This window comes from Corythoichthys intestinalis, chromosome 6 (assembly GCF_030265065.1).
Source record: "Corythoichthys intestinalis isolate RoL2023-P3 chromosome 6, ASM3026506v1, whole genome shotgun sequence".
Taxonomy (NCBI): domain Eukaryota; kingdom Metazoa; phylum Chordata; class Actinopteri; order Syngnathiformes; family Syngnathidae; genus Corythoichthys; species Corythoichthys intestinalis.
The window spans coordinates 60038534-60052964 of NC_080400.1; the positions used below are offsets into that span (position 1 = coordinate 60038534).

Here is a 14431-nt window from a genome sequence, read left to right on the forward strand (position 1 = left end):
AAAATGGTGAAGGCGTGTGTGGCGGTTGGTTGCAGTAACAGAGAAGATAGACGGAGAGACTTAAAGTTCTACCGTATTCCGAGAGACCCGGAGAGGAGAGCGAGATGGACTGCTGCAATTCGACGAGAAAACTGGGCACCAAACGATCACCATAGATTATGTAGTAGTCATTTTATATCTGGTAAGATGCATTTAATATATATTTAGAGGGTTTTGGGCTGACAACCACAATTAAGATCATTGTGATGCTAATCGCCGACAAAATACAGTTTCAAATTCAAGATGCTTATTTCTTCCACCATCATTATTTTTTGAATAATATTTAGGTGGTAACAAGTGAAAGAAGCTGGCCTCGTATACGGATCATCAGTTAAACAGGGGTGTCCAAACTTTTTGCAAAGGGGGCCAGATTTGGTGTGGTAAAAATGTGGGGGGCTACCTTGGCTGATTTACGTAGAACAATATATTCAAACAAATTTTAGCAAGCCCTTCTGTGTGTCACATTAGCTTTATTAATATTTTTTTTAATTCATAATTTCAACAATCTCGCCTTTCGACACTCGGGCTCTTGCGAAATACTGCTGCTGTGAAATTGAACTAGCTTCAAGCTGCTATAATTTCTCGCTGCGTATCTTCCCTGTAACGTTGTCGTACATGTCAGCGTGTCTTGTTTGGTAATATTGCGTCACATCGAACTCTTTGAAAACAGCGACTGTCTCTTTGCAAATGAGGCAGACACAGTTGTTGCGTATTTTATTGAAGAAATAGTCCAATATCCACCTATCCTTGAAGCGTCGGCCATCGCAGTCAACTTTTTTTTTTTTTTTTTAATTGATTGTCGCCATTTTAGAAAATTGGAAGTAAAGGGTCACACGGGGTAATGTTGCTTCGAGTGCTGCTCTTAAAGTTTTTCAAACTTTCGTGAGAATAGGCTGATTTTGTGTGGATAAGATAGTTGTAGATATCAGGGTAGCAGATGTCAGGCAGACACGGCGAAGACAGCGGGTCGAAAAATATCGATTTAGGCATCAAATATGGATCACACATAACGCCTTTTATGCAACGCATCCAATGAGTTTACAGCATCGGAAAGCACCGGGGCTTCCATGAATTGCACTATAAATTGCACGACAAATTGAAACCATTGAGAATACAGATAAACAATGACGGACAATATGGTGGCCGGATACAGCGACACGTTTTGTGTGACGTTGGTGAGTGGGGTCTATAGGGCCGTAGAATGTCGGTCTCGGCCGGCGGTCCTCCTCGTTCGTCCGTCTTTATAAGTTAAGGTGACAGTTCTTATTGTGGTAACATCGCAAAAGGAATCGCCAGCTTCGTCAGGTTTCTAATCATTTATTCCATCAACTCGCTAAGTGTCGACTGCTGTTGACGCCAGGATTGAAACAGAAAGTAAAATAGCGCTCTCCTGCTCACCGACAGCCCCGCGGTACGTTCAGGTACAGCAAAAAAAGTCCGCCACATTAGAACCTGATTCGTTACATTATTACAGGTACCGTACTGTATTATTACTAATACTGTATTGCTATTACTATATTATTGTTATTCTGGTTTTTATTCGTATTTTATTTGTTTTGCTCTTTGTAATTGCTATTTGCTATTTGCAATAGTACCAGCAGTATTTATTAAGGATGTAGTGTGGGTTTTTGGGCTGTGGAATGAATTAATGGAATTATAATGTATTCTTATGGGAAAATCCTGCTAGACATACGACCATTTCGACTTACAAACAAGCTCCTGGAACGAATTAAGTTCGTATGTAGAGGTACAACGCCTTAGCAGAAGCTACAGTATGAGGGGAAAAGTTTTCATTTGCCTAGATGCTTAAATTATAAAGTGGAATTTTATTTTTTTTCTTACAAACACATTTTATTTATTCTGTGTTTTTGTGCAGTATTAATATTGTTGTCTTTTACTTAAAACAGGCATGGTCTATTGTTTTTAGTTGTAATTTCTTAAAAAGTATTTTTGAATTTAAGAGTAAACATTTATTGCGTTTAAATGGGTGTACATGATCTATTAATATATACTGTATTCTCACAGTGTTATTGTAATTTTTTTTAAATTGGGGGTGCAATAATATCGCATATCGCAATAATTTATTAAATAAATTATCGCACACTAAAATTTGTTATCGCAACAGGCCTACACTACACACACTTTGCACACATTATAAATAATATTTTTTTTGTTACTGTTCTAAGGCTCTATTGTTTGTTTTTGCAGAGAAAAAGAAAATGTCTTCAACATACAGAATGTTAATGTCAATGCCATCTTGTGAATTTATTGTTATAATCAACAAATACAGTACTTATGTACAGTATGTTGAATGTATATATCCGTCTTGTGTCTTAGCTTTCCATTCCCAAAATAATTTACAGAAAAATATGGCATATTTTAGAGATGGTTTGAATTGCGATTAATTAATTTTTAAGCTGTGATTAACTCGATTAAAAATTTTTATCGTTTGACAGCCCTAAATGTAACCCTTACTTTTCGTGGCTGTGGTCGTAAAGTTAATATGAGAAACTTGAAACTGTTCAGTGTTGCAACTGTTCAATTTTGCACATTGGATATTTGTTTAAAGAAAAAGTCTGAGCCAATGTTATTTATTTTTATTTTGTTTTTCTACATTTCAGAATGTTGTATTTTCTATTTTTGAGCAGAATTCTAGCATTGTATAGGTTAATGTTCCTGTTGTTGAAAGCACAAAAGTGTGTAATAAACAACTAGCACATTTATATTTTGCATTTTGTTTTCTTACTGTACCGAAAATCAACTGAACCGTGACCTCAAAACCGAGGTTCTTACTGAACCAAGATTTTTGTGTACCGTTACACCCCTAGCATATACTTGGATGTAAAGTGTTTGATTTAGAGATTTAGAAGGCTCACTTTTATGATTACTCATTACTGCAACATAACAGAATGGACAGCTGCAGATGGGCTCACTGTCAGCTATATGACCTATAGGCTACTATAGACCTATAGGATTGAGGCATTTAATTTGTAAAATACATGTTAAAATCTTTGTCATTAGGATTGCTTTTCGCTTTAGCACAAGACTTCTGTTTTCTTGAGAACCGATCGAGCCGCTCCACAGACGCGCTGCTCCTAAATCGCATCCTATGTAAAATGGACGTCGGGCGTCATGTTGTTGACACGCCATAGACGTGCCCGGTGTGTTACCGGGGGAATTAGCAACTTCGTTAACATGTATTTCCACGTCAAGTTGTGCGTTGTTTGGTGGTGTACAAAAATAATTCCAGATGCAGAATGTGTAAAACCAGGATTAAGTACAGCGGTTAATCCTGGTCACAAACATGCGAAATAATACAGAAATCTGTGAAAACAAAGTATATTGGTTAAAAGTCTTATTTCTAAAGACACTTTGTTTCCAGAAAATGTGGAATTCATTCCACCAGTGTAAATTTTATTGTATTGTTAAGAGAAATAAGTATTGCTGTTTGAAACAAGTAATGTTTTTGCACCTTGTTGTGACACAGAGCATCTCAAGATCAGCTGTGGGTTGTATTGGCATGTTGAGAAATAACTGCTGCCTTCAAAATGGTTAATGTTTAAAAAACTTGTTAATGTTTTAAAAAAAAAAAAAAAAAAAAGGCAGGTTAAGGGCAGCTTTTTGTTGTATGGGCATGTTTCCATTGTTCCTGTTAAATTATTAGGATATTTCAAATAAATAATAGACATAAAATTAATAATGTATGATGCACCGATAATCGTGATCATCGTTAATACCATGAACATCGTTCAATAATTGAATCGTAGCACCCTGAATTGTAACCGAATCAAATCGTGGGGTGTCTAAGATGGCCACACACTGTGTGGTGTGGTGCCTCCTGCAGATCACTGAAACAGTGTGGATCGACAGAGCTCAATATTTTGTTGGTTTTGACAGTGTACCGGAACATATTTCCCCCACACCCTTCTCCCCTTTTTAACCCCTGACCCATTTTCATGCCTGTGTATTATAGTAATGGTTTGAATATCATTTTTCTTAAGGTTTTGTTCATTCATCAGATCAAATATTAAATCTGCATCTCCAATGTGTTTATTCTAGGTGGTTTCTTGTCTGATGCTGGCTGGTATGGAGATGCTGAAAAAGTGTTTCTTTCTTGCTTGCAACTCTGTGCACTCCACAGTGAGGTGCTACACTATTACAGGGCAGTGGAGTGTTCTGTCAGGTCAGTCTCACATTTAGCTCTTTGACAAGTGATGAACAGTATCTTACTGAAGATTTCTTTTGTTACCAAAACTCATTGCGATGACATAAGATGTACTACTGCCCCATATTCACCAAGATGCTCGATGCAAGGCTCCATACATTTTTTACTAGGAACACAGTGCCCCCTAACTTAAAATTTTAGAAGCACGAGCAGAAGATTCAGGGGCGTGCAGTTTTCCTCTAATGTTCACTGTTTAACCGATACTTTCATAATAAATGCATAAAACTACAAGCTTATTAATCTATATTTTATTTTCTATCAGTTTTTACATCAACCAATATACTGCTTAGAAATTAGGTTAACATGGGAATTTTGTCCTATTTCTGTTGCCATCACCTGGCACTACAACCATTCAGTAACGGATTTATTGATCGACAAATCACAGGTGAGGACACTGGCCAACCCGGAAATTGACATCCACACGCCACACTTTGTCAACATGGAGGAGTGTATTATTTTAGCAGTATGCGACCAGCACATACTTTATTATATCTCTGGGCATGATTTCAGAGACATAAAAAAAACAACAAAAAAAACCAAACAGCAGTATGGGAAGTTTTTGGCGCATTTTAAGTCAATCAAAAAAAAGTCGCTTCAATCAAACTATATTTTTTAAATAAGAAAAAGTCACTTCAATCAAAAAAATATGTTTGAATTCAAAAATAAAATTGAAACTCAAAAAAATGTATTTGAAAACTTTTAATTTTTTTCTTTTAATTGAAGTCGTTTTTTTTTTTTTTTTTGGATCGAAACTTTTTTGATTGGAGTAATGTAGTTTTGCATTTGGGCCACATTTTGGCAAGGACATTTGTCACTGTCTTTATTATCAAATCAAAAAGTAAGTTGCTTCAAATAAAGAAAAATTCAAAAGAAAAATCACTTCAATCCAAAATGTTAAAAAATCATAGAATTTTTGAATGCGAAAAAATATTTGAGACTCAGAAATTTGCATTTGAACACTTAATTTTTCATTTAAACTGATTTCTTTGATTGAAGCAATCCTTTTTTGTTTAGGCCATATTATGGGTAGGACATTTGTTTCTAAATCATTCAATCCCAGAAAAAGTTTGCCTGGCACAGCCAGACGAATACCCTGTATTTTTCAAACACTGTGAGAAATAGTCTGGGACCCAGCCCATTAACGGCCTCTCGAGCAAGGTACAAAATCAATCGTCCAATCAGATTCGTTTATTTGCGTGACGTGTTCTTGACGAGTAATGTCACTCTTGCGCGCCGAAAGTCGTGTCTACAACAACACAGATGGCGAACGGGAGAGACGAGAATATGTTCCAATCTGCGGTAAAACCAGTTTTAAATTACCAAAAACACATCGAAACAAGTCATTGACAACAGTCAAAATGGCTTGCACTAGCCAGGTTGAATAAACTTCTCCATTCTCCGCTCACACTAATTACTTGTCGCTTTAACAACGTCACGTCTGCCTGTCGCTGACTGGTCCACTCCGCTGTCTGTTTGCTGTGGCTTGCTCCGCCCTCGGAATTTTATCCGCCGGACGGTCGCCAGACTCAATCGCTGGAACAGCGGTGAGTCTGGTATACCAGTCAAAGAAAAAGTTGCTTGAATCAAAAAAACTATTTTCAATCAAAGAAAAAATCATTTGCAAAACTAAAATTGCCCTTCCCTCAGATATATATATATTTATATATACAGTGGGGAGCAGATGGATTCAGCAATGTGAAATGACGTATGTCTTATTCACTGTTGCCAATAGTGTACCCACCTAAATCAAAACTCGATGCACTTTCAAAAATAACTTTTACAACGCAACTTTAATTAAATGAATACTCAAAGCCGCAAAATTTAATTGGAATCTTTTTTCTAAGCGAATTAATCGAGTTAATCGATTACAATTGTCATGAATTATAACCGTGCCAAAAGGTTTCGCATGCTTTTTGGCTTTAATGGGATCACATTTTAAAATAGGTGTGTGTTTTTTTTTTTGCTTTTTTAAAGGTTTCTGACCCATTGTAGAGCTCTTAGATATAGATATGATTGCATCCCTAATATATACTTTTCATGTGTCAACAGGATTCTTCATGTGCGCAATGGCAATTGTAAGTACCACCTGGGGGAAGAGACCTTCAAGCTTGCGCAGTCTCATATGGAAAAATTAGCCAAACATGGCCATGAGGCCAACAAGGCAGCATTGTACGGAGAGTTTTGTGCCTTGCTTTTTGCCAAAAGTCATTATGATGAGGTATGGTTCACCAACACTTTTTGGGAACAATGGTGCAATTACAAATGATTGTATATTTATATTTTACACTGCTGCGACATTTGTTCCCTGTTCTTTATTGACTGTCTCCCAGGCATACAGATGGTGTATAGAGGCCATGAAGGAAATTACTCCGGGGCTCCCAGTTAATGTAGTCATTGATGTCCTTCGCCAGGCCTCCAAGGTCTATAATGTTCATAATATTGACCATTTAGTTGAATTTTCTTGGGGAAATAAGACTTGATTAAAACTACATCATCAAGAATCTGTTGTTAAGCTATTTTTCAAGTCGTGATGAGCGTACTACTGATCTGCTGCAGGCATGTGTGGTGAAGAGAGAATTTAGAAGAGCAGAACAACTGATAAAACATGGAGTGTTTCTAGCAAGGTAAAATGTCACTCCTTAACTGATTTACTGGCCATGACAACAATGACATCTAACTGCTATTTTGAATGTTTTTTGTTTTTCCTTATAGAGAACACTTTGGGCTCAAGCATCCTAAATACTCCGACACACTGCTTGATTATGGGTTTTACTTATTAAATGTAGACAATATATGCCAGTCGGTTGCCATTTACCAGGTAAGTCAGTAACGACTGTAATTCAAATATTTAAAGGGATCCAAGAGTATAAAGACTTGTAGGCCCTCGTGAGCCACACTTGTTTTCTTGTGCTAAATATGCGATTAGAAACACAAAAAATACTAGCAAAGATTCCAAAACTGATGATAACATGTTTTGACCAACTGAGGACGCCATGTTTTACGTGTGCAATGCACGTTGGGGGTATTGGCGCAGAAGGATGGCTACTGGGAGAATATTTATGCTCGAATACTAGCGAAGCAAGTGTGACGAATGACATGATTTTGTCACATTCTGCTGCTGGTCAGATTGTTTTGTTACAGAGCCGGGTGTGGGAAGAGTTCCTGACGTACCCGCGTCCAATTCCAGCTCATCAGCAGTGTTTTTAAAGGCAGGCAGTTAGCCGACATATTGACTTGCAGGTCACCATTTAACAATTTGTATTCTCGATCACTTCATTGCTAGTTGCATCCTTGCGATGTTTTTTTTTTCCGTTTGACTGCCAACCTTGTTTTTGGAATCCATTTACCTTTTGCAGGTATTTGAGTGCATTATCTGTTTTCGCCCTGCTTTTGTGGCAGCATGCCTCTCGGGTTTTTAAAAAAAAAAAATAATCCCAACCTGCTCTCACGGACCCTTTTTTCGTCTCCCATTCTGTGATCGCGGGTTTGTTTTTTTTTTTGCGTGTGTTGAATAAACCCTTGAATCCCTCTGTTATTGTTGTCTGCTTTAGTATCTGACCTTACTTCCGCTTCGCAGACCGTAACAGATTTGTTGGTTTTCATCTGAGGACTTGAGTTACTGATTGCAGCTAATAGATGGATAAACAATACACATACTATCGATGTAGAAAAAATAACATGGTCCTTGTGGTGTTAGTTAATGTTACTAAACATTGTGGTCTTGAACGCTACCTGGATGCAGTGAACATGATTTAAGTACAAATAAATTACACGGCCGTCTTTATATATCTCAATGTGCAAAATAAGGCGTTATTACAATCTGTTGGGCAGAAAATGATACAAATAGCCAACAATCAAACTAGGTTTAATACAGTCATCCGTTCTCTGTGTCGCTTATCGGTCTTAAGCACTTATGTACGCAGTATTCATGTCGCATGTGCATGTTTATGACAAAACTTTTTTATTTTGCACTTTCGGATAATATTGCACATGACACCTGCGGATGTTAACCATCCCCATAAGTATATTGGAATAAGTTTGATCACACAGTAGGATATCGTGAAGATCTGCAAACAAAAACTGGTGTTCTTGAGAGTAAACACTCTACTGCGGCGTTTTCATTGAGACGCACTTGCCGCATGTCATACTCATGTCTCCTCCCATCTTTCCTGTTCTTCATTTTGCTTTTGCTGCTCATTTAGCAAAATACAGTGGGGCAAATAAGTATTTAGTCAACCACTAATTGTGCAAGTTCTCCCACTTGAAAACACGAGAGAGGCCTGTAATTGTCAACATGCGTAAACCTCAACCATGAGAGACAATGTGGAAAACAGAAAATCACATTGTTTGATTTTTAAAGAATGTATTTGCAAATCATAGTGGAAAATACGTATTTGGTCAAAACCAAAAGTTAATCTCAATACTTTGTTATGTACCCTTTGTTGGCAATAACGGAGGCCAAACGTTTTCTGTAACTCCTCACAAGCTTTTCACGCATTGTTGCTGGTATTTTGGCCCATTCCTCCATGCAGATCTCCTCTAGAGCAGTGATGTTTTGGGGCCGTCGTTGGGCAACACAGACTTTCAACTCCCTCCACAGATTTCTATGGGGTTGAGATCTGGAGACTGGCTAGGCAACTCCAGGACCTTGAAATGCTTCTTACGAAGCCACTCCTTTGTTGCCCTAGCTGTGTGTTTGGGATCGTTGTCCTGCTAAAAGACCCAGGCACGTCTCATCTTCAATGCCCTTGCTGATGGAAGGAGATTTTCACTTAAAATCTCTCGATACACGGCCTCATTTATTCTTTCCTTTACACAGATCAGTCGTCCTGGTCCCTTTGCAGAAAAACAGCCCCAAAGCATGATGTTTCCAACCCCATGCTTCACAGTGGGTATGGTGTTCTTTGGATGCAATTCAGTATTCTTTCTCCTCCAAACACGGGAACCTGTGTTTCTACCAAAAAGTTCTATTTTGGTTTCATCTGACCATAACACATTCTCCCAGTCCTCTTCTGGATCATCCAAATGCTCTCTAGTGAACTGCAGACGGGCCTGGACGTGTACTTTCTTCAGCAGGGGGACGTGTCCGGCAGTGCAAGATATGAGTCCCTGGCGGCGTATTGTGTTACTGTGGTCCCAGCTGTCTGTAGGTCAGGGGTCCCCAAACTTTTTCCTGTGAGGGCCACATAACTTTTTCCTTCTCTGATGAGGGGCCGGGTCAGTTTGTAACAGAAAAAGTGTGACGATTGCAGGAGTGCCTAAATGTAAAAAATTATTGTTTTTCAGAAAGCCACAATCAAATAACCCTTTCTGAATTCTTCACGGAACAAAAATAAATACATTTAAAAAATATATACATAATATATAGGGCTGTCAAAATTATCGCGTTAACGGGCAGTAATTAATTTTTTAAATGAATCACGTTAAAATATTAGACGCACTTAACGCACATGCCCTGCTCAAACAGATTAAAATGACAGCACAGTGTCATGTCCATTTGTTACTTGTGTTTTTTGTTGTTTTGTCACCCTCTGCTGGTGCTTGGGTGCGACTGATTTTAAGGCTTTCAGCACCATGAGCATTGTGTAATTATTGACATCAACAATGGCGAGCTACTAGTTTAATTTTGTTTGAAAATTTTACAAATTTTATTAAAACGAAAACATTGAGAGGTTTTAATATAAAATTTCTATAACTTGTACTAACATTTATTTTTTTAAGAACTACAAGTCTTTCTATCCATGGATCACTTTAACAGAATGTTGATAATGTTAATGCCATCTTGTTGATTTGTTATAATAAAAAAAATACAGTACTTTTGTAAAGTATGTTGAATGTGTATATATATCCGTCTTTCCATTCCAACAATAATTTACAGAAAAATCTGTATAAATAAATATCTATAAAATATAATTTTATAGATCGTTTGAATTGCGATTAATTATGATTAATTTTTAAGCTGTGATTAACTCGATTAAAAATTTTAATTGTTTGACAGCCGAAAATATAATATAATATAATATAATATAATATAATATAATATAATATAATACAATAATAACACTATTAATTAAATAGATAATAGATAACCAAAAAACCCTCTCTGGGTTCTTCACAGAAAAAAGCCAGGAAATAAATAACACAATTGGAAGAAGAAAAAAAAATGTTCAGGGCGGCCGGACCAAATGTGGAGGCGGGCCGTATTCGGTCGTAGTTTGGGGACCCCTGCTGTAGGTCATTCACTAGGTCCCCCCGTGTGGTTCTGGGATTTTTGCTCACCTTTCTTGTTATCATTTTGACGCCACGAGGTGAGATCTTGCATGAAGCCCCCGATCGAGGGAGATTATCAGTGGTCTTGTATGTCTTCCATTTTCTAATAATTGCTCCCACAGTTGATTTCTTTACACCAAGCGTTTTACCTTTTGCAGATTCAGTCTTCCCAGCCTGGTGCAGGTCTACAATTTGTCTCTGGTGTCCTTCGACTTAGAGCAGGGCGGTAAACCGAAAATTTACAGTTACCGAAATTCATCACGATGACCAACGTAATTTTGACCATGTCGGTAAATTCGGTAATTTAATAAAATATAATCTTTTCATCCCGCTTTGACTCTGTGTTGTTCGGCTATGTTCATTCCCCTTTAAGAAAGCAGTCAGTGTTCTTACGTATGGAGTCACGTGGTTTTCAGGAAGCCAAACAAACAGAAGCCCGGTAGGCTAACGCTAGCGGCTAACCTACAAGCAAACGTGATGGAGTCGGGCTTAAGGGAGCTTCACCAAACTTTCACCCGACATTAAGTACTCTTGGTGGGTTCCAGACGGGCTTTCACCCGCTGTCCTCCCTGGTTCTCACGATTTCAGGAAAGGGTGCTTTCAGTGCTTTCTTCTGGTAGCCAAGCCACAGGCTAACGCTAGCGGCTAACGGTACAAATGAATGTGATGGCGTCAGATAGCGGCTCTAACCTTGTCAAAACGGCTGAAATTAATGAGTGGACTGGGCACGGACTTCATCTAGCAATCATCATGTCGCGTTATTTGGTATCTGTGTTATTTCTCTGAAAGCTTTCATGATGGTAAAGCACTCGGCATAAAGTATAATCCAACAGTCAAACCTCTATATAGTATGACAGTTTAATGGCCTCAGCTATTTTTCTGTATGTATTTGCATTATTCTGCAATCATAAAATCTTAAATGTTCCATTGGCATCAGAGCAATACAGCTTTAATCTGGTTGTGTCTGTGTGGGGGGTGCATGTATTAAAAAATGTTCTGGGGAAAAAAAGCCTGAAACCTTGACATAAGCACTTGTGTTGAATAATTATGTCACAGCAGCCATTACCAATAAGTTGTCTGAAGTGTACTGTTAAAGAGCATACGACACGAGAAAAAAAGTCTTAAATGGCATTATTATGTGAATTAGAATCATATTTTGAGATGATTCGACTATATACAACAATTTAGCAAAGCGCAATTGACGAGAAATTAGTCTTTTAATCTGCCGGTTAGCCACGCCTACCATTATAGGGCTTTAGCGTCCCCAACAGGTGGATGACATCAGCGGTAGACTGGGCTCATCGGTTTTACTATTCAGCCCATTGAGGGGGAATTATTCAGAACGAGGAAAACGCGACGAAGAGAGTTGCAAAATGTCATTGTTTCAGTCTCTCTACTCCAATATTTTACAGGATATTCTTTTTATCCAAGTATTTTTCCCCAATAGCTATATAAATGGCTTGAGAAGGACCAGTCAGCCCGTCGAGGGGGAACTATTCACAACGAGGAAAACGCGACGAAGAGAGCGGCAAAATGTCATTGTTTCTGTCTCTTTACTTCAATATTTTTACAGGATATTCTTTTTATCCAAGTATTTTCCCCAATTGCTAAATAAATGGCATGGTCATGACAAATAACAGTCTTGTGCTAAATGGAATATGAAATAATAAAAATCAATTTATTCAAGACGAGATGGCAAAATTACTCCATAATGGTCAAAACTGTCGACTTCACCTTTACTGTCGCACCTCCCGAACGATATTTTATGACACCTAAATCGGACATATGTCATTTCCCTTCCCTGGCTTCGGAGAATGTAAACAAACCAGAAGGAGTGACAGCTACCCGACATGCTAACCCGAACCGAGTGATGTTTCAAAGTCTTCGAAGCGGAAAATCACACATAACTAGCCTGGATTATTTGACATGACGACCCGGTTGTCGATTGTCTTTGCGGATCGGCAAACCGCCCGGCGGAGAGCAATTTACAGTTCGTTCCCCGGAGGAGGGTGGCTGCAGTTGTTGTGCAGCTAACGTGCTGCTAATGTGCATGGGGAGAGCTTTTTACATGCCTATCAATGATCAAACTTAAGTAGTCCTTTATTTAAAGAAAGTTTGTAGTGTTTACTTTGTAATAGCTGTATTAATATTTGACATAATACTATACAAGATGTTTACTCACTTCCTCATAAGTCCAATGGTCCCACAGTAGTCGTCGGGCTTGTTTTGGCCAATATCCACAGTGAATGGGAACCTTTTCAAACTCCAGAAAGGCGCATACACCTCTCCCTCATATAGAATGATTTTTCTGCAGCTGTTTGGCTGGCGTGATGCGAAAAATAAACGTATTAATCCGCAAAATCAGCTGAATCCTTCGTCCTCATACACAACAGTACGCTGTATAGTGAAGAGGACGTCTTCTACCGTGCACGTCACAGCGCCTTTCTCCTCAATGCAAGACCGAAGCCGGAAGTCACTCATTTTCATGGCGCAGGATTCAAAACAACTAAATAAATATAGCGATCGCTTCCACACACATCCAAGCGGTCCATATCATTCAGGAGCATAAAATACCGCGTGTATTATGAAATAAACATGCTTTTTCGTGTCACATGCACTTTTTAAAGCTGCAAGTCATTCGTGTTACAGTGACGTTTGCACAGTCATCATATTGATTTTTATAATGTTGTACATTTTTCAAGTCATACAAGCTGTTATAAATGTTCACACAAGAATTCTTATTATTATTATTTTTTTATACTTAATGTTTAGACTGCATGTGCAATTGTTCAATTGAAAGCTGGTAAATAAATTTAACGAGAAACTTAATTTATATTCCATGCATTGATTCATATTTTCAAATTATGCAACAGTCTGCTTGGGGGAATTTATCGTCATTTATCGTTATTGAGGTAAATCTGCTCAATTTATCGTGATACGTACTTAAGGTCTTATCGCCCAGCCCTACAGTTCAACTGCTCTTTGGTCTTGGCCATAATATAGTTTGGAGTGTGACTGACTGAGTTTGTGGACAGGTGTCTTTTATACCAATAATGAGTTACAACAGGTGCCATTAATACAGGTAAAGAGTGGAGCCTCGTTAGAAGAAGTTAGACCTCTTTGACAGCAAGAAATCTTACTTGTTTGTAGGTGTCCAAATACTTATTTTCCACTCTAATTTGAAAATAAATTCTTTAAAAATCAAACAATGTGATTTTCTGTTTTTTTTTCTTTCCCATATTCTGTCTCTCATGGTTGAGGTTTACCCATGTTGACAATTACAGGCCTCTCTAACAGGGCTGAACTGATGACAAGTGTATGTCGCTAAACAGTCATACTGGAAACCCCGTTAGTGCCATCATTTTACGTCGCCACCCAGAATGCATTGCGACGTCAACAACAGTGGTGACATACTAATTTTACAAATTTTATAAAAACGAAAACATCAAGAGGGGTTTTAATATCAAATTACTGTAACTCATAGTCTCATACTAACATTTGTATTTGAAGAAGTCTTTATATCCGGGGTTCCCTTTAACACGTGGAATTGTTGATGACCGTCAGGGTGAGCGTGCTGCCCACTCGCTTCATCGCTAACGGCAAATATAGATGGTGTGTGGTGAGGAAAAACATTTTCCTTTTTCAGCATGCTTGCTAAGGGTAAAGTTGGTAGATGTCTCTTGTCAAAGGCCCTCACTTTTAAAAACAGACAGACAGACAGACAGACTTTTATTTGTCATTCTGGCATGCACAAGTAAATACAGAACAAAATGTCCACAACAAAAAGCCCACAATTCTCCGTGCAGTCGGAATCGCATATGATTGGCCACAATAAAAAAAAAAAAAACTACACCTGCCAATCCAATCATATTGCTTTTTTTTGCCGGTTGTAGCAAT

At 38.1% G+C, this 14431-nt stretch overlaps 1 protein-coding gene across 2 annotated transcripts in view; it reads left to right on the top strand.

Annotated features, from left to right (window-relative positions):
• Positions 1 to 14431, top strand: part of appbp2 (amyloid beta precursor protein (cytoplasmic tail) binding protein 2) — a 105854-nt gene that overhangs the window by 35734 nt on the left and 55689 nt on the right. For both annotated transcript variants that reach the window (XM_057839714.1, XM_057839715.1), the window contains exons 4-8: positions 4099 to 4222; positions 6314 to 6482; positions 6595 to 6684; positions 6821 to 6888; positions 6977 to 7082. In XM_057839714.1, coding sequence (XP_057695697.1) covers positions 4099 to 4222; positions 6314 to 6482; positions 6595 to 6684; positions 6821 to 6888; positions 6977 to 7082 — 557 coding nt within the window. The remainder of the gene's footprint in view (positions 1 to 4098; positions 4223 to 6313; positions 6483 to 6594; positions 6685 to 6820; positions 6889 to 6976; positions 7083 to 14431) is intronic.